The sequence below is a fragment of the Lissotriton helveticus genome, chromosome 8 (genome assembly GCF_964261635.1).
Source record: "Lissotriton helveticus chromosome 8, aLisHel1.1, whole genome shotgun sequence".
Taxonomy (NCBI): Eukaryota; Metazoa; Chordata; class Amphibia; order Caudata; family Salamandridae; genus Lissotriton; species Lissotriton helveticus.
The window spans coordinates 803145946-803171765 of record NC_136069.1 but is presented as its reverse complement, the minus strand read 5'-3'; the positions used below and the strand labels follow the sequence as shown (position 1 = coordinate 803171765).

At 45.4% G+C, this 25820-nt stretch overlaps 1 protein-coding gene across 1 annotated transcript in view; it reads right to left on the bottom strand.

Annotated features, from left to right (window-relative positions):
* Window positions 1-25820, bottom strand: part of PCCA (propionyl-CoA carboxylase subunit alpha) — a 2354189-nt gene that overhangs the window by 1382043 nt on the left and 946326 nt on the right. The window contains exon 15 of the mRNA XM_078657621.1: window positions 24255-24323. Within this exon, the coding sequence (XP_078513747.1) occupies window positions 24255-24323 (69 nt within the window). The remainder of the gene's footprint in view (window positions 1-24254; window positions 24324-25820) is intronic.

The following is a 25820-nucleotide window of genomic DNA, read 5'->3' as shown; positions in this document are numbered from 1 at the left end:
TTAGGGTCTATGTTTCCTTTATGTGTTTTTGTTTTAACATTTTTTACAAAGGATTTTGCATTGTATGAATTGTGATATTTTATTTATTTATTGTTTTGTATACATTTACGGAATGTTTCCGATATTTTTAACTGATAGTGGAGAGGAGAAAACTCCTTTTAATAAAATTGAGTAAGCACTACATTTCAGTTGTGGGGTTTTAATTGTAAGTTTCATTCTTATGCCAATGATAAATGGTACCGAATAATCTTTCTGGTCATACGGGACAATATATAGCCCATTGAGTGAATGTGTCTAGAGTAAAGGTGCATGGGATTTATCTCCAGGGATTTTTCTCTGCTTAATTGACTAGGCCTGGTTTGCACACATGTTATGTTAGCATGGCTTATTGGAAGTTTAAACGCTTTTTTGCCTCTTGTGCACACAACACTGCATATAGCTGTTTTTGTAAGTTAGGCTGCGCAAATGTCTTCACATAAGAAAGGCTTGTTTCCGACATCTCTAGACTTACATCGTGACCCTAGTCTGAACAGTGAGTGCTGAAGCCGTCAAGGTTATCATAACATGGTAGCTGTTGTTCGAACTGATCGGCTAACGCTTTTTAGACACAACAAATGGCAGCTGCGAGCCAACTGAGATTCTGGCGCCTTTATTACTGCACAGTTGCCATGATTTGAAGCATTTGGAAGATTTTCCGTTTCCAGGGATGCAGAGAGCTTTTGCTGATCCTGATGTGATTCACTCTTGCTGAGCTGAGAGGTAATGGGGTCCCTTATACAAGCCTAAGAGACCTTCTTTAGTTTATAATACATAGTGCCTAGTTAGGGAGGGTGTTATAACTAGGCACTATAAGGCCTGTTTTCACCATCATTGTAATATGATTTCTCCCTTTGTATTTTATGGAATTGGAACAATGCTGATCATATTATTTCTAATTATATGTCTGCTCATGTTGGCAAAGATGCTGCACCTGCGAGCACGTCGTTAAAATAAATATTTTAACCTTACCCGTGTCTCTTATTTACTCCTGTTGTGGACTGGTATGAGAGTATAACGAAAGAGTGTTCTCCCTTCCCACCATTCCGGAGATGGTCCTAAGTCGCATGTTCTAGGTTGTCTAATCATTGGTTACTTTGCTATAGGACGAAGAGCTAATGTGACACTGATGCTAGCTGGCTGGGGTTTTCTAGGTACTGAGGTGAGTTTCTGGTACACCACAATTCACTGATGTCCTGGGTCTCTGTGCACAGTTCTGTGTAGGAGCAGGATCCTTGCAACACTACCATCAAACGGTACAGCTCAGCGCAGGTGGTCACTCTGGCGCTTGCAACAGTGATTAGATCCCTTAGGGCAGGTGTAGTATGTATAATGAATTTATTATTCAAATTGGCAGAAATAAAACTGGTCACTTGGACAATCTATGTCTGCAGGTCAGGGGGCGACTTCCCTTCAATGGGATACCAGAAGGGGAATACTCGTTAGTATGTAGATTGTTGAGTGTTTTCCTACGGTCAAAGCCACTGGAACAAAAATACTCACAACTGTGGGATGTAAATGTAGTACTTAGACTACTGGAGTCATGGCCAGATAATCAGTTCTTGTCCAGGAAACAATTACATGGTAAGCTGGCAATCTTGCAATGTCTCATTTCACATAAGAGTGTTTCCGATGTAAAGCATTTGACGTCACTTCCAGAATATTTACTTTGGAAGGAGTATCTTTTGTAGTTTCCAGAATCACAAGATCACACATAAGGGTGGTTAAGTACCCATCTTATCCTCAGCACCCAATGTGGCATGTGTTAAGGTGTGTAAGGGCTTTCAAACGATGACGGAATAGGTAAGATAGCAATAAATAAAATGTTTAAGTCAGTTTCATCCACTACAATTGCAAGATGGGTGTGTAGGGTTATTGATGAATCATACATTGATATGTCCACCTTTAGGGTGCATTTGACCAAAAGGACTAGCTTCTCTCTGGGTAGTCATTTGGAGGGCATCCTCAATGAGACGGATTGGTCATCATGTGGAATTTTAGTTCGTGAATTGAACATCATCTGCGCCATCTTGCCCATTCCTCAGACTCATGTATGAACATACACGACAGCCATTTTAGGTACCATCGTCTCCCTGTTCACGATCGATCATCAGCGCACTTCCCTGACCCTGCAAGCATCCCCCATGCACCCTGGCTGCCCCCGCGCTCACATGCACAAGTCATGAACCCTCCTCTTCCGCATGACTCTGTCTCTGGGAATCACACCCCACGCCTGACCAACACCTCCTTTCCTTCCATGAATACCCCTCCTTTGATGACCCCCTTCCTCTGAGCCCGATTGTCTGCACGGACCGCTGGTCATCCCTTGGCCTGAGGATACAGTTTATTGCCCACTACTGTATGCACTCGCCCCTCTTCAAAGGAGCTACTATTGATCATGACCTCCCCACCCCCTGAGATTCGATCAGGCGCACACATTCCAAAGGAATCGGCGGAACACTCAGCTGCGTGATAGCCCCCTCCTATTGTATGGGGGGTGAGGACCTCTACTGTAGCCACGTGTTGGAATGAGCCGGAACTGGGGGGGTACCGGGGATGTCATTTTTCATTACCTCACAATGTCTTTATTGTAATAAAGAGCGGTCACATGTCGTAAACCAGTGTATAAAAGGCCAGGCCTTAGAGAGGCTGCTAGAGAGCACCTCGAGACGATACCTTGTTGTCCGATCTGATGTGTTCTGCTCCGTCGGAATAAAACTTGTTTCCTGTCTTCCTGTCTCCAGCGCCTGCCTCTTTATTTGATAACCTTCGTATGGTATTAGAGGCGTTTAACGCCGGGCAAAATTACTTAAGAAACATCGACTAAATCGCCTGACCATTTTCCTGACTTTCCTCAATTGGCGTCCCAAGTGTGGGGCCCATCAGCGACACTTGGATCCAGTGGGAGAGGTCCCGACGACAGAGTGAACGACTGCAACGATCGGGAGAGCTCCTGTCCGATAGACCCTCGTCTGACAGCCGATCATCTGAACTTCACTGGTTCCAAGCAGACCTCTCCCGAGTGATCTACGGTCCTGACTGGGAACCATCAGGAGTGCCACGGTAGTAGCAGAGAGTAGAGGACGATCGGGCGCTGGAAGCGGAAGACAAGAAACTGTCCATGCGGTCCGGGTAAGGTCGTGACACACGACGAATTGCGAATTGATTGATTGTTTGATTGATTGAAATACTAGTATTTGCATTGTCGCTCTTTGAGATATTCGCTGCCTGCAAACGGGGAGGAATAGGAATATTCTATCTCCCTTTGCGGATAGTGAAGGGTAGGTAACGCGGACTTTTGTTCCCCATTTGTAATCTGCCGTACCTATTTTTCTCCCCACTGATTGATTGTCCGAACATAGATTGTTTGGAGTATAGTTCTTTTGAGGTTCTCTGCTTGCAAATAATGTAGAATAGCAATATTCTGTCTAGTCTTTGCAAATAGTGAAAGATAGGTAGTGCGGACCTTTGTCCCCCGTTGTAATCTGTCATGCCTGTCATCTCCCCACTGATTGGTAGTTGGTACAACCCGGACCGCTTATTAGAGATGAACCATCCAGCTCCATTGGAAGGCACCCCTAATAAGGACATGTTCACTAAACAAGGACTAGTCGCTATAGCTTATAGTAAGTTATGGCATAAATATACAAAAAAGGACCCCGAAAGTCAGTGGCCACTGATAGGTTCCTTTGATGATCATAAAATAAAAACGTTAGAAGCAGCTGTTAAAACAAATAAGGCAACACCCACCATGCTCGATAGTATCGGCATGTGGCGCAAAGAAGCAGAGCAACGAAGGAAAAGAGAAGAAGCAAGAATAGGGAAAGAGTTACGAAAGGCAGCCCACCTGGCCGCTAAGGAACTAGACGAAGAAATAAGAAGGAGAGAGGAAGTTAGACAAACGCAAGAATCAGGGTCAACAGGCCAATGCCCTGTTAGGACCCCCTCTACGCTCTACCCGGAGATGCCCTCCAAACAACGGGCAAACGACGAGTTACTGCTAGGTCCTCCGATTATCTACATGCCCCCTCCTTATGCCCCCTGCCAGCCTCTAGCACAGCACCTACCAGTTCTGAGTGCGGGCGAGGGTGACTCTAGCGCTAGTGCCCCGGCTCTTACGGCCTTCGCACCAGCCACATTGGTAACAACATCAGATGAACTCGAGACTAGCAAGCAGCTAACGGCCAGACCAAATAGGTTGAGCAAAGACGAGCGGGATGGGATTGACAAGATAGCAAAGACACTGGTAGAACGGAAAGAGAGCGAAGAATATACGATGGATATGCACAATTCACATGCCGGTAGCCACAGACGGCATTTCATTTTACGGTTCAGCTACCACACCCTGAACGCATATGAGGATAGGTATCAAACTAAGGGTCCTGCTAAGCTGACGGCTCTATATAGAAAGATCGATGTTGGAGATGGGACTGAACGCGATGTGACGGACCTCTTCATGCAAACGCTTGAAGTCTTCCGCCACCTCACGGAACAGAAACCAGACGTTAAGATCACAGTCCCTGAAACGGCTGAGTCCCCATTAGAAGTAGCCAACACTATGATGCCTATCAGAGAAGCCGCCCCCTACTGGGTTCCCCCAAGAGGTCAGGGAACAAACGACGATATCAACCATGCAGATGCAAAAGGAAGGGTTGTGTACAATTGGGTTTACCAACCAGGGGATCGACAAGATATTTTAACCTTTAGGCAAACCCTGCCTGATTTAAGGAAGAACCCAACAGCATTTTACACCGAATTAGGCACAGCCTTGGGCTCAACGATAATGACTCTAGCTGACATTGATTTGTTTTTCGGGTTATGTCTGCCGGCTGACGTGTGGAAGCAAATCCGGAAAGCCGAACACACAGATCTGTTCGGACATACCTGGAATCAACTCAGTGAGCTAGATAGACGACGAGAGCCCGGAAGGAAACCGATAAAAGACATACTGGAACTTCCGGACAAAATAGTTCAGAAGCTGAAAACCTTGATCCCAGAGAAAAAGGTAGATTGGTCAATAGTCACGGCTTGCCGTCAGAAACCCCAGGAAGACGTATCAGAATACTTCTCCCGATTTGAAACGGTGTTCTCCGACTACAGTGGCCAAGACATGACCACCGCAACCGGACAACACCTATTTGTGCAAAACTACGTAAAGGGTCTGTCACGAGAGGTTTCCGAAAAGTTACAAACGAGCGAGAGTAGTTGGGGGGCCTCCAAACCCGCTGCTATCCTCCAAATGGCTCAGTACTACGAACACCAAAAGAATGAGAATGATAGGGCAACCGAGAGAAAGAAGAAAGATTTGAAAGAAAGGGTGATGATAGCCCAGATACAAGGGGTGGCAGTCGGGAAAGAACTACACAGGGGGAGCTACGAATCAATCGCCCCTAGAAATCCACCGCCAAAGGACCGCACACCTACTCCCTACTCTGGACGTAGGAATATAGTAGATAATCAGTGTGCATTTTACAAAGGATTCGGGCATTGGAAGTCTCAATGTCCGGCTCTTCTGGAACTAATTAAAAATAAAGAAACGAGGGACATGACGAATGGCCCCAGGACTAGAGGACAGGGACGGGGGTACACAAACGACACCAACAGCGACAGACCAGGAAGATTGAACACATTTGACCGTCCCCGACAGAACCAGTACCAACTATCTGACAGTGAGAACACTCCCGATTTCGCATAGGACTGCCAGGGGCAAGGGAGGGATCCAGTCGAGCTCTGTGTTGACCAGCAAGGTCCTTACGTCACCGCTAAGGTCCTGGGTACAAAGTCTCCATTCTTGGTAGACACTGGAGCGACACGTAGTGTATTATCAAAGCGACTGATTCCAAGGGCACCCTTGTCTGGCTCACACATTACATCGATAGGTTTCGATGGAACGCCCTCCACAAATCCCCTGTCTGTACCTATCTCCTTTGACCTAGGAAACAACCCCACTGACACAACATTTCTGCTCTCCTCCAACTCCCCTGACGCCATTATGGGTATTGATTTACTAAAACATTTCCGAGCTACTATTAGGTGTTCCCCAGATGGAGTCTGAGTCATCCTGTACGACAACCCGAGCATGTCCAGATCCCGCCCCGCACGACATATGTACTCTATAACTGATGCTGACCTAACCTTGCTCGATACCCTACCCCCGTACCTATGGGCCAGAAACGACTCGGATGTAGGACGAATGATGATCGACCCTGTGCACATAACTGTTCGACCAGACGCAATACTCCCGAAACTCCCACAGTACCGGATATCGCCCGAAGGTGAGAAGGCATTGGTAGCGATTATTCAGTCCCTGGTAGATGCAGGAGTGGTAGAGGAAGTGGTTAGTAATGTCTGCAACAGCCCTATCCTACCCATTGTTAAGAAGCAAGGTGAGGGAGATGAGAAAGCGTACCGCTTCATCATCGACCTGCGAGAAGTCAACAAAGTGGTGGTGCCACAGTACCCCGTAGTCTCAGACATCACCACCATTCTGACCCTCATCCCGTCCACTGCCACCACCTTCACCGTTATTGATCTCAAGAATGCATTTTTCTCTATCCCCATCCATCCAGACAGCCGTTATCTCTTCGGCTTCCCTTAAAAAAAACGTTCGTACCGATTTTGTAGAGCTCCCCAGGGCTACACTGAAAGTCCCAGCATTTACAGCCAGGCCCTCAAAAGACAGCTGGACGCCGTCCAGCTACCAGATGGAGTGGTGTTGATCCAATATGTCGATGATATCCTTTTGGCGGCCGACACCACTCCACTTGCAATCACGGCCACTATCCAACTCTTGATCTTTCTTGCGGATAATGGCCACAAAGTCTCCAAAAAGAAATTGCAGTTCTGCCAGCCTCAAGTGGCATACCTAGGCCATCTCCTGTCCAAAGAAGGGAGGAAACTTACGCCCGACCGAATCCAAACCATCCTAGACACCCCCATCCCAAAAACACAGAAGCAAGTCCGTTCATTGGTGGGCCTTACCTCTTTTTGCCGACAATGGTTACCAAATTTCAGTCTCATTATAAAGCCCCTACTTTCCCTGTTGGCCAAAGATGTTCCCTTCCCACTCCCTTGGACCCCCGAATGCCAAGCGTCCTTTAAGGAGTTGCGGGATGCCCTTTGCTCGGCACCCGTCCTAGGAACACCAGATTACTCCAAGCCCTTCTCCCTCTTCACTCACGAAAGGGAGGGATGCGCATTGTCTGTTCTAACTCAGCCCATCGGCTCCAAACAACGCCCTTGTGCCTACTTCTCTGCCACTCTTGACCCAGTCGCCAGAGCTTTACCTGCCTGCCTTCGAGCAGTAGCCGCCGCTGCTGTCTCTATCCGTCAGAGTGAGGGAATTGTACTTTCGAACTCTCTCCCGGTGTTAGTACCCCACGCAGTTGACACCCTTTTGAACCAGACCAAGACCCAACACCTGACTAGTGCACGACTGACGGGGTACGAATTGACTCTACTTGCACCCCACATCACTCTGAAGAGATGCACAACTTTGAATCCTGCTACACTGTTGCCCTTGCCTGAAAATGACCCCGATGTGCCCCCTATACACGACTGTGTGACCCTCACGGACGAACAGACTAGGAGTAGAATTGACCTCCGAGACATTGCTTTTACAGACCCTGATGGAGAGCTATGGGTAGACGGCTCTTGTATCAAACTCCCAGACGGCACCACTTCAGCTGCCTATGCGGTGACGACAGCCCGAACAGTAGTTGAAACAGCCCGCATCACGCAACGATCCGCACAGGCGGCAGAGCTAATTGCCCTCACACGAGCATGTATCATAGCAGCAGGAACCACGGCGAACATTTACACGGACAGCCAGTATGCCTTCGGGGTGGTTCATCATTTTGGGCTCTTGTGGAGGGAAAGGGGATTCCTGACGTCCCACGGCACGCCCATCCTTCACGGAGATCTAGTCTCCGCCCTGATTGAAGCAGTTCTCCTCCCCAAACGATTAGCAGTGATCAAATGCCAGGCACACAAGAAGGTGACGGACTTAGTTGGACAGGAAAACGCACTGGCCGACATCACTGCCCGAACCACAGCTGAGAATAGGACGACGACACGCATACATGTGACCAGGTCACAAGCAGAAAAATGGACTGACGCTAGGGAAACGATTAGGGACATCCAGTCGGCCAGCACACCTCACGAACTGACTGAATGGGCACGGGTGGGTCTGAAGGACGATGAAGGCTGCTGGCGGACAAAAGACACAAACAAATGGTTGCTGCCTGACTCATACTTGATTCCCATACTGACTATGGCACACTCCCCTGCACACATAGGTTCTGCCCCCATGATTGAACTCATTTCCAAAGTCTGGCACAACAACAAAGTCCGGGCTCAGCCAAACGCCTGGTCCAGCAGTGCCTTATCTGCCTACAACACAACCCCGGGAAAGGAACTGTGGTACCCCGGGGAGGGTTTGGGATCCCCGACCACCCCTTTGAGGTCCTCCAGATGGATTACATCCAGCTGGAGAGATGCCAAGGCTTGAAGTACGCATTAGTCATTGTATGCGCCTTCAGCAAATGGGTGGAAGCCTATCCAACCCGTGATAACACTGCCATGACTACTGCCAAAGTACTACTGAAAGAGTTTTTCCCTCGCTACGGCCTTTGTCGAATTTTATGGAGCGACAATGGCCCCCACTTCATAGCTGAAGTTATCCAACTAATCTTGAAGGGGCTGGGGGTAAAGCAGAGGTTCCATGCGGTCTTCCACCCCCAATCCGCTGGCCTAGTTGAGCGACACAATGCTACACTAAAACTGAAACTGTCAAAAATAGTGGCCACCACAGGACTTATTGTGGTAGGTAATAATGGGGTAAACCCTTACCTCATCGACCTGGGTCAGTACAGAGTTATCAAAAAAGGGGGTGGTCGATTACAAAACAGTTATACATTCCATTATTCAATTATAAAGGTACACACACCAGTTAAGTATCACTTGAACTGAATTTAATTCAGCTTTCTGCAGTCTCACACATATTATATTTCATATTCATACAATATATGGCAATTACGTACAGTTCTTTAATCAGTGCTCGGTGATTGTCAGAGAAGAAGGGAGGGCCATACTGGGCCCCCGTGCATAGTGTGTCTCTAGGGAACAACTTTGATCTGTCATGGACTAGAAATGTTATCTGCATAAGACAGAATTGTTTACAGGACACAATTCCTTTTCTTTGTCCCTTATTCTTTTCCAATCACACCCTATCCTACTAAAACCTCCCTTCTTCTCTGACAATCACCGAGCACTGATTAAAGAACTGTACGTAATTGCCATATATTGTATGAATATGAAATATAATATGTGTGAGACTGCAGAAAGCTGAATTAAATTCAGTTCAAGTGATACTTAACTGGTGTGTGTACCTTTATAATTGAATAATGGAATGTATAACTGTTTTGTAATCGACCACCCCCTTTTTTGATAACTCACCACAGGACTTAAGTGGCCGGATGCCCTCCCACTGGCATTGCTATTGATGCGCTCCACTCCCACTAAGCACCACTTGACCCCCTACGAGGTTGTGTTTGGGCGACCAATGAACCTCTGGACTGCCCCCAAACCAACATCCATTCACGACGTCCCCGACGTCCTGCTGTCAGATTATTTATACAAGTTAACTAAAACGTTGTCTGTCATTCATCAACAGGTGCAGCAGGCCATCCCCGATGCTTCCAGGGGTCCCGGTCACGATATCCAACCGGGAGATTATGTTTTAGTCCGGAATTTTCAACGGGCAAAGAGTCTGGAACCCCGGTGGACGGGCCCCTGGCAAGTACTGATCACCACTCGGACGGCTCTTCGAGTAGAGGGAAAAAGGCACTGGCTGCACGCACACCACTGCAAGAAGGTCTCCTCGACCCTGGCCACTACAGAAAACGTCGACACCCAAGAAGAGCTCCTGAACAAAGACCGGCCATCACTGAACTGCTATCCTGATACCGAGGCACTTGAACTTGCAAAATTCCCTGATCCCACTGTGCCATCCCGGGAAGGGTATTTCCTGCGTCGAAAGGAGGGAGCTTCGGCTAAGTAGACCACGGACTAAGTTAAAATCTCAGAACGGTGGCCTAAAACAACCAAGGGTTACCCGGAGAGAAGCTAAACAAAGTCTGTGGTTCTGCCCACTACCGAGCACCTTGAAGATGATGGAAGCGCCAGATAAGAAGATGATGGAAGCGCCAGACAAGAAGATGATGGACGCAACCGGAAATACCCACTACAGGAACCCAAAGACTGACAATTTCCATAAATCAAAGACAATCGCCTTCTTCATTCTCTTCCTCCTTTGCCTCCTCCTCATGACTTCCTTCTGGATCTTGGAGGACAGCACACCCGCTCATCAGATATTGCTGACCACTGCACAGCCAACCACCATGAAAGAGCATCACCTGATCTCCCTATCGCCTCAGCTCCGAGAAAGGCGTAAGGAGTTCTGGAACAATTCCTTCGTGCAATTATTGCACCAGCACAACCTTGCTGCAAATGCCACGAACTGCTGGGTCTGCGGGTTGCTCCCGCATGCCACTGGACACTCCATCCCCTTCATCCCTTCTCCTTTCTCAGTTCACGGCTCCTGCCTCGCCTGGTTGATCCTCTTGCAGGAAAGTCACAAGGACAACGCCGCTTCTGGTCAAACAGTGTCACACTTCTACTATGGGTTCTGGCTGAACAAAACAGGAAGGACGTCTGCCCCCTTTTGTCCTGTGACCTCAGGTTCCGCCTTCCATATGAACATCCCTGCCAAAGAACGAGTTGAAATGCAAGTGCTCCACAACCCACCTTCTCCCACCTGCGGAAGCGAACGGCTGCCACTCTGACTGTGGCCCTGTCTGTCATCAATGTCACAGGTCTTGTGTGCCTCGAAGGCCAGGGAACACAGCTGGTGGGTCACAGTTCATGCCACATCACCAGAACATTGGTCTCAGTTGATCCCCCCTCCTTTGTTGCTTCTCCGAATATGTACTTTGTTTGTGGCATCAAAGCTTACACCTGGCTCCCGAAAGGTTGGAGGGGTACGTGCTACATCGCCTTCATTCTCCCCCCCACGTATGTGGCCCCAGCCTACCATCACCGGCAAAAGCGCGCCGGAGACATTGGACAAGCCGACTCCACCGGAGCACAGTTCCTGGATGCGGTGAAGGGACTTGTTCCTCTGTGGGGCCCAATGGCAAATAGCCGCGCTATCCGACATCTGACTCAGGCAGTAGAAACAACCATTAACATCACGGCTGGCATCCTCGCTAACAACACGGCTGAGCTTCAGGCAGTCCGCCTGGTGGCTCTTCAAAACCACCTTGTTCTAGATGTGGTTCTGGCCGACCGTGGAGGAGCATGCCGCATCATCGGCTCCAGCTGTTGCACCTACGTGCCAGATAACTCGCCTTCAGTCTACAAAGCAATCGAACACCTCCACAGACTATCCTCAGAAGTTCACCAGGAGCAAGAAGGATGGTCGCTTGGAAGCTGGTTTTGGGACAACTTTGAAGGACTGGGGATGGAGGTTGTTTACATTTATACTGATACCAGTCGTGATACTGTGTGGGTGTTGCTTAGGTATTCAATGTTTGCCACCTTTGTGTTCACTCATTTCTAACTGTAGGTGCCCTAAGACTTTGGACTTTAGAACTGAGCACATGAGTCCCCTCTATGAGATAGAAATACGTGGTCTTATGGGGATAGATCCGAATTGACAAGCTGGCGAGACATGTTAAAAGGGAGGACTGTGGAATTTTAGTTTGTGAATTGAACATCATCTGCGCCATCTTGCCCATTCCTCAGACTCATGTATGAACATACACGACAGCCATTTTAGGTACCATGGTCTCCCTGTTAACGATCGATCATCAGCACATTTCCCTGACCCTGCAAGCATCCCCCATACACCCTGGCTGCCCCCGCGCTCACATGCACAAGTCATGAACCCTCCTCTTCCGCATGACTGTCTCTGGGAATCACACCCCGCGCCTGACCAACACCTCCTTTCCTTCCATGAATACCCCTCCTTTGATGACCCCTTCCTCTGAGCCCGATTGTTTGCACGGACCGCTGGTCATCCCTTGGCCTGAGGATACAGTTTATTGCCCACTACTGTATGCACTCGCCCCTCTTCAAAGGAGCTACTATTGATCATGACCTCCCCACCCCCTGAGATTCGATCAGGCGCACACATTCCAAAGGAATCGGCGGAACACTCAGCTGCGTGATAGCCCCCTCCTATTGTATGGGGGGTGAGGACCTCTACTGTAGCCACGTGTTGGAATGAGCCGGAACTGGGGGGGTACCGGGGATGTCATTTTTCATTACCTCACAATGTCTTTATTGTAATAAAGAGCGGTCACATGTCGTAAACCAGTGTATAAAAGGCCAGGCCTTAGAGAGGCTGCTAGAGAGCACCTCGAGACGATAACTTGTTGTCCGATCTGATGTGTTCTGCTCCGTCGGAATAAAACTTGTTTCCTGTCTTCCTGTCTCCAGCGCCTGCCTCTTTATTTGATAACCTTCGTATGGTATTAGAGGCGTTTAACGCCGGGCAAAATTACTTAAGAAACATCGACTAAATCGCCTGACCATTTTCCTGACTTTCCTCAATCAGACCCTACCTTTAAGAAGTCTTATTTGAAATTAGTGACGGGGTGGCAACACTGGTGGTAAGTAAGCCTAAAACGTACATAATACAAGCCTCCAAGTCTGACTTAAAATATAACATTTCTTAGAAATCGTGAAGTAAAGCTACAATTCTATTAAGGACACAAAGGTGAGGATTATTTCACCTAGTAAAGTACAGTGATAAATACTTTCCACCAAGAAAATTCGTGGGGAAGAGGACGTTGGGTATAAGTATATGAATGATACCCTATCTTTAAAAGGTTTTAGCAATTCTGTGGTATTGTATTGTTAGCTTGACTTGTACGGTTAACTGAAAGTATGGATGCTTACATTTGAATCTTTTTTATAAGAACTGAATAAAAGCAGGAATATTAAAGTTGGACCACATAGTGGTTAATGGTTCACACGAAGAAAGAGGAAGTGATTTTCCTTTGTGGACGATCTTGAATGGCATGGAAATACTCTATTGGCTGATGTGTGTTACAAGTTTTACGACTCACGACTCATGGGACATATGGTCTTTATTATACTTAAATATGGTGGTCATGTTGGGCTGCTGAGCAATGAATTTAAAGGCGTATTATCCTCCATGCCTTTAACCGCATGCCCGCTAGCGGTTTTCCCGCTGCGCGCTGCGATTTTAAAAATCCCGTGTTACATGACGAGCTCAGCTCGTCATCCGCGTAGCGCAGGTTACGCTCATGACGAGCGGAGCTCGTCATGAGCGTAGAAGAGGTTAAGAGAACTGAAACTTTCCTTCGCGATAACTTGGAAATGTTATATTCTTAGTTAAAAGTCAAAAAAGGACATGGAAGCACTATGGTGGCAAGTCCACCATGATAGTATGCATACCGTTGTTTCAGTATGGAACATAATGCCATCTGGACTTTCAAAAAGAGATAAAAGTTTCTGACAAATTATAAAAAGCAGTAAGCAACTGTCTGGAAATGTTCACCTACCAAGCAAACTAGCCCTGGTTACTTTCAATTAAGTAACTGCAATATTTATGTGTTCCCTTAGAAAAACGAAGGTTTAAGTGATGTTATAGTTAGGTGAAAATGTCAGTTAAAAATACAATTTTAAACTAAAATATAAACCACTGAAATTCACTAATAATAGTTTACGGAGCTAATTATAACTTGCTTCTCCGCCGTGCACTGCTTATGACCTCACATACTACATCATGTATGACACTTGATGAAATCACTGATGAGAACATTTATGACATAACTCAATGAGTGTGACACTTTGCTATAAGCTTCTGACACTGAAAGGGATTTAGTGACCTACATCTACAGCAAATTTGCTATAGCGTCTGTGCTGCTAATGAGTGTAAGCCTTTGCAACATGCTTGCCTTCCTAATGGCACTTGCATGTGTGGAGAGTTGTCCACAAGACAAAGGCTGTGTGGTGTAGGCACTTCACCACTTAACAAGGTTTGAGAGTCTGTAGATAGTGAGTTTTCCATGAAAAGCTGAGCATAACACAACAGCTTTGTGTAGCAGGCGCTTGACCACGTAATATGGCTAGGGTATCTGGAGGAAGTGCCCAATCTGTAGACTTCTGCACAGGGCTAAGGCTGGGCATAGTAACCTAATTGAACCTGGGTGTCTGGAGGAAGTGGGCTCACAAGTGAAGAGCTATGCACACTACGAAGGATAGGGTAGTAAGAGCTTTGGCGCCTGATGGAGCTAGAATGTCTGGAGCTAGGGGACTCTTCGTGAAAACTTGAGCACATGCCGAAGGATGTGCATAGTAGTGTCATTATTTTATATAGGCACATATGTTTATGTAATGTATTCTGTTACTGATTCTCCACCCATTAGCACTTTATTTTTACATATTTCAAAGGGTTAACTAGTTTAATGGGTACATTGAAAAGATTAGTGAATGAGATAATCATTGATATCATCAATGATGTCATTTGGGATTTCATCAGTGATGTAATCAATGATTTTATTGAACAAGTCATGAGTGATGTAATAAGTGAGTTCATAAGCAGTATGTATGGCGGGGGGCAAGTTATAGTTAGATCAGTTAACTGTAACTGAAGAATTTCAGTGGTTGTTGGAGTTTAAAACTGTATATTTAACTAGCATTTTTACCTAACAATAACATCACTAACATTTTTTTTCAGTCAATTTCTGTTTTTTTTTTAACATAAAGGAAGATATTATTACCTTACCTAACTATAATGTCACTTTAACGTTTGCTTTTTTCAGTGAATTTCTAGGATTTCTTTAACGCAAAAGTATAATCTTAATACCATACCCAACTATAACATCACTAGCCTGTGCCGTGTAGTCCCTGCACACAACCCCACCAGTTGCAGCCAATCCACCCCCACACACACCCTCCGCGTACAGCCAGCCATCACAATATACAGGGGTGTCATTTTAAATAAGGCTGATCTACTGGCTTTGTCACCTACCATATAAAAGGCAGGTCTGTTGGTTTTGTTAAGAGGTGACCACATTAGTATACAAGGCAAGCCTATTGGCTTTGTCAAGGGGTGACCACATCTATTATATGAAAGCAAACCTGTTGGCTTTGCCAACAGGCCTTTAAATAAAGCATGGATATTAAAAATAACATTAATCTATTAAGTGACGGTGTCAGCCACTGGTTGACGCTGGGGAGGGCTGTAAAGAACCTCTAGTGCTCACACCACAAGTTTTTTTTTAGGTCGGGATACGAGTGATGAGCTCTCCCAGCAGCCAGAGTATGTAATTATTTATTGTTTAAGGGGGAAAGATCATCAGCGCACGTGGTGCATCGGCCGTCATTTCACTTTCACTGGATGGGTGTTCTGGGGCATATCTCAGCCTCTCAAGCACTGACTTGCATGGTGGAGGTATCACTGGACAGGGGGGGGGGGATTTCCGCTTTCCAATGATATCCCTTCATAGTGGATCCCTGCTTGGGGTCGTAGTAGGAGGACATAAACTTCCACAATCTGAAGGGGTGAACAACAATCCTACCACCCAGCATTTCCCAACATTTTTTAAAACGCTACCCCACTTGTGGCTGGGCCTAGTGCCATGACAGAAATTGAATCCAGAGGTTTACTTCACAGAATGCAAGGTAAATGTGTGGTCTTAGGCAATGTTTGAGGTTTGCAGGGCATTGTGGGTAAGAAACCATTGTGGGATCAACACAAGACACACTACCACTTGACTCCCCCGGTACGTTTTCCAGTTTGGCTGCCGAACCCAGGAGCAAGTATGGTAGCTACCCCTATTGACTAAACAGGTCATTATTTTTTACAGGAAATGTTGATGTTTCCAGATTGCAATGTGGGCCGTTTCCTGTTGTGTGATGTACCACTTTTATTAGGAGACTTGGGAGAACGCTGGGTGGTAATTTGTGGATTCCCACAGATTCTAGAACTTTCCATCACAGAAATTGAGGAAAATATGTGTTTTTAGACAAAGTTTGAGGTTTGCCAGGGCTTCTGAGTAAAACATTAAATATCCTGGTTAGAGCCACGTAGGCCTCGCCGCCACCCTGGATACCCCTGTGGGTCTAGTTTTCAGAATTGTGCAGGGTTTGGTTGGTTTCCCTGGGTGCTGGTTGATCTTGTGCCAAATTCTGCAGCCACCAAAATTGCAGAAGAGGTTGGGTGGATTTTTTTTTTACCACTCTATGATGTGATTTAGGACTTTTCCTGTCAGGGGCACTAGGCCCACCTACACAAGTGCAGTATAATTTTATCAGGAGAGTTGGGGGACAGTTGGGGGTAGGAAATATGTGTCTACCCACAGATTTGAGAACTTTTTGTTACAGAAATGTTGAGAAAATATGCATTTTTGGACAAAATTTGAGGTTTGCAAGGGTTTCTGGGTTAAAAAAAAAAACCTTGTTAGAACCACACAAGTCACACCTGCCTAGACACCCTCAGGTCTCTAGTTTTCAGAAATGTCTTGGTATGATAGGTTTTCCTCGGGGGGGCTCAGCTAGAGTCCGAAATAAGCAGTTATCCATGTTGTATAAAAATGAAAAAAGAAGGAAAAAAACCAAATTCTACTGGGTACAATATGATGTCTCCAGGTCAAATTTTGGCGTATATTTCATCGCAGGCGCTAGGCCCAGCCACACATGTGAGGTACTATTTTTATTGGGAGAAGTGGCGTAACAAAACTTGAGGGGGCCCTCTCATGCTCCAGACCCAGTCAGAAGCTCTCAGGTCAGGCGCCCACCACAAGTGCACAGTGCCAGAGGGGGCCTCGCACATCGCAGAGGCTAATGTCACGCCACTGATTGGGAGATGTATGGGAACACAGAATAGTAGAACTGTTATCACCAATTTGATTTCTCTTCATTTGTGCCTAACAAATTTAAGCCACTGCGCTGGAAAGAGGATATTTTGCACAATGGCATTTGAATCACGCTAGTATGGGTACCCACAAATTTAATGGTGTGCAAATATTCATTGCTTCTAAATTTAGTATATAGAATACATTTCGGAAGTATACAGGTTACCTTCCAACCTATTTTTCACTCTTTATAGTTTATCAAAGAATTGCTCTATACTCGGTACACAATAAAAAACCATCACAAGGTCGACTCCGTACACCTCAGGTTCTAGGAGAACCTACTACCTCTATATATCCCCATGACCAGAAGGGTCTAGCGGATCTAACGGTGCATTGCTTTTGTAAATCGAACATTGTGACAAGAAGTTACAGAAGAAAATGTGGTCACAAATGGATGTTTTTCCTACTAATTTTTTATATATATATATTTTTTTTTCAACAGTAAGTTTCTTTGTTAAAATCACAAGGGACCTACATAAATGACCCTCCTTGGTGAATTCAAAATGTTGTCTACTTTTTATATATGTTTTCAGAAATGTATTGCTTTCCAGCTTCACCAATGGGTTTCCACCAGATACTGGAAGTAGGTAGTAAGTCCGGATATTAGGAAAAATGGGCTACCTCTTAGAAAAATGGCAAAACTGTGGAGAGAAAGAAAAAGTTTTGATACAGCTCTTCATGTTCCTGAAAGTTGATGATTTCAGCACAGCAAACCTTTTGATGATTCAATTATGGGGGAAAACAGACATGTTTTTTGCAGAGCACTAAATGTAGCTATATTATGGATATTTTCTCAGTCCTCTTCTTGGGAATCTAGGAACCATGAGTACCTTTAGAATTTCGATGATGTTCGGAAAAAAGAATGCTAATTTGGCATGGATATCTTATACAGAAAGATGTTACAAAAGCATAAACGCAAAGTACCCCAAATAGCCAAATAAGGCCTGGGCAGATAAGGGGTTAAACATGTGTCAGAGTCTTTCTTTTACACTCGGGCCAAAAAATCAACCGCACGGAATCCCTGTAATTCTCAGCTAAAAAGCTAAAGCTCCTACTCTGAGAATGCTTATATGCATCATTACCTTTTCCTGGGGTCATACTGTATATGCCCCAGAAAACATTGGGTTACTTTCAATGATTTGTGGGCGGCTGATGCACTCCTTTCAGCCCCCTACAAACTTTTATAACATGTTGGTGGGGCACCACAAAGCAAGAAAAAAATATGCAATTAAACCTCCAAAGTGCATCATGGGGCGCTCCTTGCTGGGAGCAGTGAACAATAACTGAGCACCCCCCAGCTGCTCCTTTAGTATAATTTTTAGATATCTTTCAATATCGTTTTGACTTACATGACTAGGCAAATTTGGGAAAAAGACAAAATGAAACTGTAAGAGAAGAACAAGTTACTTCCTTCAGTAATGCTTTTTCTGGTAGATACAAAGTCTTCCAGCAGATTCCTCACATTTTGACTATGCCGGGTTCAGGACTTGATCCGGAAACCTTTCTTCAATAGCTGTTCCGCGCTGGCAGGTGGTGCTGGTTCCAAGTCGGCTCCAAACACTGCACTGTGTGATGTCACTGGAGCCATAAAGCACCCCCTGTCGATGTGCTGTCAATCCATTTTATACCCCGCCTTCGAGGGTAACAGATGATACTAACTTAACAAGATAGGCAGAGTTCTCAATATTATTAACAGAATATTATTGCTACACATATTGTTGCTATTTTAATAAATACCTATGCATAAAAGAGGTCTTCATGAATAGCCACGTAGAAATGAAAAGGGAGCCTTGTTATAAACAACCATGTTACGGGGAGGAGGGTGGATCGGGTAGGAGGGTGGATCGGTGAGGAATGTGCAGGTAGAGGTGGTATACACCAGAAAAAGCATTACCGAAGATAAGTAACATGACCTGATGGATACCGCTACCTGCAGGATTAATCATCTTTTAAATAGAATCCCCTAGCAGTACCACACTCTGAGGTGGGAGCATGGCTGACTAAATCAAGAAGTCATGTAGAACTGAGCAAGCGAAGTGACCATCCCTTCTCACTTCCGAATCCAAACAGTATTGTTTAACAAATGTGTGAAGGGAGGACCAAATTGCTGCTCTGCATTTATCTGCTAAATGAACACCTCTAGCAAGGGCAGAAGTAGAGGATTTTGCTCTAGTACAATGAGCGCAAGTACCTTCAGCGACTCCTTTTGTGCCATGGAGTAGCAGATTTTTATACACAGGATGATCCACCTTGAGAGTGCCCATTTGTGAATTGCATTTCCTTTTATTCTCCCTATGTAGCCCACAAAGAGTTTATCATCAAATCTGAAGTATCTGTTTCTATCAATATAAAAGCTGACCTCCTCTTGGGGTCAAGTCTATACAGTCTTTCTTCTTCCTTTGTAGGATGAGGAGGAAGATAGAAGGTGGACAGTGTGATGGATTGACTTAAGTGGAAAGAAGTAACCACTTTAGGGAGGAAGGTAGTCCTGGTCCTTAATACAAGTTTATCGGGAAAGAAGGAAGTAAAGGATGGTTTATGCTCAGTGCCTGTAGTTCTCAGATACTCCTTGCTGATATGATGGTAATCAGAAGAATTGTTCTGAAAGATAATTATCTTAATGGACAACTGTGAAGGGGGTCTAAGGGAGAACACATTAAGAAAGTAAGAGCCAAATGTAGGTCCCACTGAGGCAAAATAAAAGGAGAAGGAAGGTATCTATTTGTAAGACCCTTCATAAACCGTACAACAATTGGGGATTTAAACAGCGATGGTTGATCTGGTAAGTGTAGGAAAGTCATTAAGGCAGACAAGTAACCTTTCACCTTTCCAAATGAGTGGAGGACAAAAGAGAGAATTTCAGATAAATGGACATTAATGGGATCTATGGATTTATCAACACACCATTTTACAAATCTAGACCATCTACTAGAGCACACAGATTTTGTGGACAAGTGTCTAAAGGAGAGAATCATGTCCACCACCTCAGGTGGTAGAGAGAAAGAATGCAGGTTGCCCCGTCCAATCTCTGGGGACTTGGGTGGAGGCTCTCGAAGTTAGGGTGTAGAACCTGCCCCTGTGAATGTGACATGAGGTCTACCCTGTAAGGGAGATGGAGGGGAGGGTACAGGGAAAGGTGAACAAGGTCTGCATACCACACCCTTCTCTGCCAATCCAGAGCTATAGGGATCACTTGGGTTCGGTCGAATCGAATGTTCCTCCACACTCAAGGAAGTGTAAGGGAGGAAACGTCTGCAGGACTAGAGCAGTCTACTTTAAGTGAAACGCTTCCCCCAAAGCTTCCTATGTCAAATACTGGTGGGCACAGAATTTTGGGCAGTGAGTGTTTTCTAGAGAGGGAAACAGATCCACAAGAGAAGTCCCCTATAACTGAAAGATGTCCTGGATCATCTCAGAATGAAGACGTCACTCGTGGTATGCCAGATGACTTTGGCTAAGACTGTCTGCTCATGCGCTAAGACCTCCAGCTAGGTGTTTTGCTACTACACAAATATGGTGGTCCTGAGCCTAGGACCAGAGTCAGAGTCTCTCTGCAGAGAAGAAACAACCAGACTCCTCCCTGTTTGTTGATGTATCACATCGCTGTTGTGGTGTCCATCAAAATTTGGGAGACAGACCGCGAAAAGAAGTAAGGAAGGCCTTGAGAGGTAGCCGTATCACCCATAATTCCAACAGATTATTTTGTAAGCTCTGGTCTTCCGGTGACCAGAAGCCTCCAAACCAGTTGATCCAGATGGGCTCTACACCCTACGGTAGAGGCAGTTGTAATAACTGTGGCCACCAGAAGTTAACGGTGAAATGTTTTTCCTTGATGCACCTTGTTGTTAATGCTCTGCCATTGCAGATCCATAGAAGTGTCCCTTACGATCTTGATGCAGGTCTGCAGATCTTCAGCGGGTTGGAACCTCTGCTTGCAGAGGCACCACTGGAGGGCACTTGTGCGAGCGTGTATGTGTGACCTACAGAATGCAGGAGGCTAACAGACCTAACAGGCATGAGACTAGAATGATCCCTCCTTTCTGAAGCATTTGAATCATAGCTTGAATCCTCTGAGGTGGAGAAAGGCTCGATTGGATGTGGTATCCAAAACTGCCCCTAAGAACAGTATGTGCTGAAAGGCCCCATGTGAGACTTGGCTTTGTTGAGCAAAAAGCCAAGTTCATACAAAAGTTGTCATTTCATTTAAGTGGAAAAGCCACAAATTGGGATTCTTGGCTTTGATTAGGCAGTCGTCCAGGTAAGGGAATATGGAAATTACCTTTCTTCAGAGCACAGCTGCTACCACTGCCATCACCTTTGTGAAGACTTGTGGTGCAGAAGTGAGGCCAAAAGGTAGGACTTTGAACTCACAGTGTTCTGATCATACAGTGAAGCTGAGATACTTTTGGCTTGATCTCAGGATTGGGATGTGTAAATATGCATCCTATAGATCGAGAGACACCATCCAGTCATCAACATTCAGCACTAGGATAACCTGAGCTAAGGAAAGCATTTCAAATGTCTGTTTTTGAGGAACTAGTTTAAAATCCTGAGGCCTAGGATCAGACGTAACCCGCCATACTTTTTAGGGATTAGAAAATACCTAGAATACCATCCCAGTCCATTTTCCTGCTCTGGAATCAATTCCACTGCACCCTTGAGCAGAAGGGAATTGATTTCCTGTTGGAGTATTTGCAAGTGATAGAGAGTCTATTTGGTAAGTTAAGGGATGGAGCTGTGGTTGGAAGGGTAGGGTGTACCCCCTTTTTACAATCTGTAAGAGCCAAAGTTCTGACTTGGTGGACTTCCATTTTTGATAAAAGTGGGATACCAGTCACAAACAGGTGGGAAATGATCTTGTATAAAGGAACCAGGGCTGCTTCCCTGTTGTGGCGGGGAAGTTGAGGAAGAGGGTGGGAGAAGAGGAATAGCTTGCTTGCTTACTCGACGCTTGGCTGCCTGTATTGTGGAATAGACTATTGCAGGCTGTACTCCTGCCTGCTCCCAAAGGAAAATCCCCTACTAACGCCTCTAATTTTTGAGTACTGTCTTTAGTCTCTGATGCAAAAACGCAGGAGCCATCAAATAGTAGGTCCATTAGTTTTGTTTGGACGTCCTGCGAGAACCTTGCATTCCTGAGCCAAGCATGGCAACGAAAGGATATTGAAAAATCCATAGCCCTGCCTACTGAATCAGTCTTGTCCAGGTCAGACTGGATAATATATCTGGCTGCGGCATGCTCTAACTCTGAAAAGTGCCCCCTAACACCTTCGGAGAGGTGGGGGTTGACTGCTTAGGCAGCATCTAGTAGAGCATGAACATATCTGCCTAGCAAGCAAGTAGCATTGAGGGATTTTAGTGCTATGCTACCTGTTAAGAAAATGTTATTTGCTATATGCTCTATCTTTTTAGATTTTCTATCTGCTGGGGTTGAGGGAAATGATCCTGGGGTCGTTTTGGATGAGCATGAGACCATACCCACCAAGCTTTTGGGAGATAGTTGAGATTATAGAAATGTGGTATCTCCCAGTGCTGCTTTGTATCTTCTTGAGACTGATCTAGAGGCTGCAGAAGAGGTCGTTGGTAGGCCCCAAATTACCCGTATAGGTTCGATGAGTGCCTCAGTGAATGTTAGAAGAGGCTCAGATGAACCCAAAGAGGAATGAAAGGTAATACACATTAGGTTGATGTCAGCAGATTCAAGTCCAACTTTTCAGCAGCTTTCCTTACTACAGAATGGTAAGAGGATACTTCTGAAGGAGAGATGCCCGAGAGAGAAAGGAGCCCCCATTCTGGAGATGTATCTCAGCCACTTGCATCTTTCAGACTCTCATAAGTGGGGTCGAGGGATGGATGGTCCTACTCAACATTATCCCCATTATCTGGATCATCTTGAGGGTCAAAGTCATCCATTGCAAATATTTCTTCTTCTACAAATCTGTGCTCTTCTCTTCTTGACCTATGAAGCCTCATAGGCAGCGTATCTAAATGAGATCTTGAGACAGGCAATGAGAAATATTGAAGTAGAGGAGACATCGGAGTAGCCATGGCATAAGAGGCAGCGGAGACGGTGGAGTATGTTGCGTTGCTGATAGTGTTGATTGCGGCACCGATGGTGTGGATTGAGGTGCCGATGTTGTTTGTTGTGGTGCCAATGAGAAGTTAGATTCCAGGGCTGATGTCATTGGACTGGGCGCCAAAAGAGGAGAGGATGTAATTCTCGGTGCCGATCCTGTAGATTCAGGAGCCGGTAGAGGATTTGCCCAAATTACTTGTGGCAAAGGGTAGAAAGGAGTGAATGGAGTCGACTGAAATGGTGTTGGCATTCGTCCTATGTCATAGGACAGAGGACCTACGGGGCCAAGTGGCGTGCCATTGGGGATCATGGCCCTATTGAATATAGTGAAAATGGCATTCAGGAAATTTGGAGGATCTATCCCTGGAGACGGACATTCAGAGTATTGGGTTCCTAACGGGTACCTTGGGGATAGCACCACAGGCAGAAGGATCCAAAGATGGAATTGGTTCCTTTGGCGCCACTGACGCCTGGTCGATCAGAGTTGATGCCAGCATGTCTTCATCTTGCGAAATGTGTTCGATGTCGGACTATGGACGAGGTGGGGTCGCCGGTCTCGGGGAAGGTGAACTGCTTTTTAAAGGAAAGTGTTGATCCATCACAACAAGTAGAAGAAGCACCTTGGCTTGACTAGGAGTCTGTAGAAAACATTTTACACTAGGTCTAATATCCCACAACAGGATCAACATACAGAGTAGCAAAAAACTACAATCGATTATTCAGTCCAAAAAGCATATCAAGCCACATTTAGTCTTGATATTCATCTTTTAGGACACAGCCAACATGTTTCGATCCAAAACGACTCCTTCAGGGCACAAAAAAGTACTACTTGTCCCAAGCCTATAGTTTAGATTTAAATGCAGAGTTCTTTCCCTTTTTGAGTATATATTACCGATAATGGTATAGTCAAGGCACCAATTTTTAGCCAGCAGGTTGCAAGAGTATGGGTGCACTTCCAAAATTATTTAACGATGCAAGTCACGAAATGTATGTCCTGTGAAATAACGCCAAAGCATCGGGTGTGTGTACTACTTTTCCCGTAGTATACACATTAAAGATCAATATCAAGAATACATGTGCCCTGATAGCATTTCTACTTCAACAACAAAATTCAACATGTATCATCCTGCTTTTTTAAGACATAAGAATTAAACACAGAAATGAAAATGAAGGCGGAAATTTGAAAAACTAACTTTTGAGATCATGGGATCGTAGTAAATGCTGATGTCACTTCCTTCTTGAATGCCGCTATCAACCCGAACCTTAAAAACAAAAGAAAACAAGAGTAAATTGATCACAGTTTAAGGGTCTGATCCATTTACAATTTCCCATCATTATAGAAAAAAGAAGCACCCTGACAACCATGCCAAAGTGTGTTTTTTGTATTCTTTATTCAGCCGTAGTAATTTGTATAGCTGAATACTGGATGACAAAAGTATTTTTGCACACATTTTACCAATCTCGAATAGGTACAAGTATACTTAAGCCTGGCAAGGATAAAAACCTAGATAATGTAGGTTGCAAATATCTCTGCAGCATGTACAATGATCAACTGGACATCATAAAAATGCTAATGTTATCTTATTAGAAAAAACTAGCCCTACAGTATATTTATTTTATTTATGCCTTCTGCCCTCCCACATATTTTGAATAAAAGCAAATTTCGCAAAGCAGATAATAACCAGAGAGGGAAATGAAGCAAAAAGATAAAATACCATAACAAATAAAAACAATAATTCATGTGCCCAAAGGTGATGCCCCAAAACATATTTAAGAGTTTGTCAATGATAAGTGGCATCTCCTCTACTTCCAACACCACACTGTGATCTCTTCACCGGAAATCCACTTAAGACCTGAATATTTCATTGCTTTTTAGTTAGGTTTGCCCTTACGAGGACTTCGTGTAAATAAACCAATTATTCGCACTAACAATTTTCAAGTTGTTTTCTATCCTACGAAAGAGGATACCTTACACCTACAAAATTAAAAGAGATCTTTTCAGCTGCTCAACTCTGCTGCATGCGCTGCTAATCTGATAATGCAAACCTCCCCCATGTCCTCTGATTCTGTCCGTCCCTAACGCACTACTGGCAAGCAGTTCTGACCACCATAGCCAACATCACTCACTGCGAGGGACTTAACACTTGAGAAGCTTGTGCCCTTGGTATCTACAAGCACTAAGCTCAATAGGTATCAACTAGGTTCACTGACCTCACCCTCTTGCTATCCAAACAGACCATAACCCTAAAGTAGCATGAGCTGTTACCCCCGCTGGCTGCATCTTTGTGGCACGCCCGGGCTCACTGGGCCAAAGCTAGGAGTATAGCAATTTGTAGAGAAGAGGCAAAAGGCCTGTTGGACTTGGCCCATTTTCCCAAAAATGTTCGCGTTTCACCCCCCCCCCTATTTTAGGATATCTCCCCCATGGTAGAAAGTTGGGTAGGCCATGTGTGGTGTGAGACGCCATGTTTAATGTGACGCAATGGTGTGTGCACTTGTTAACACCCCATTGTGGAAATGTACCCTGGTAACATGCTGCCTTTAAAATGGATGCCATGGCTGTGTGTGATGCCACCTGACTGCAGTAGGTTAGCGGTCTAGATGTTCGGTTCCCAGGCATCCCAGCTTTTGGAGGGAAAGCCTGGCACCCAGGGTGCTCTACTCCTCCCCCTGAGCCAGTTAGAACCAGTTTCCCAGAGGGTCCTAGAAGCTTCTGGCACTGTCTGATAGGTGGGGTGAGGGGGCGCATAAATAAGGGG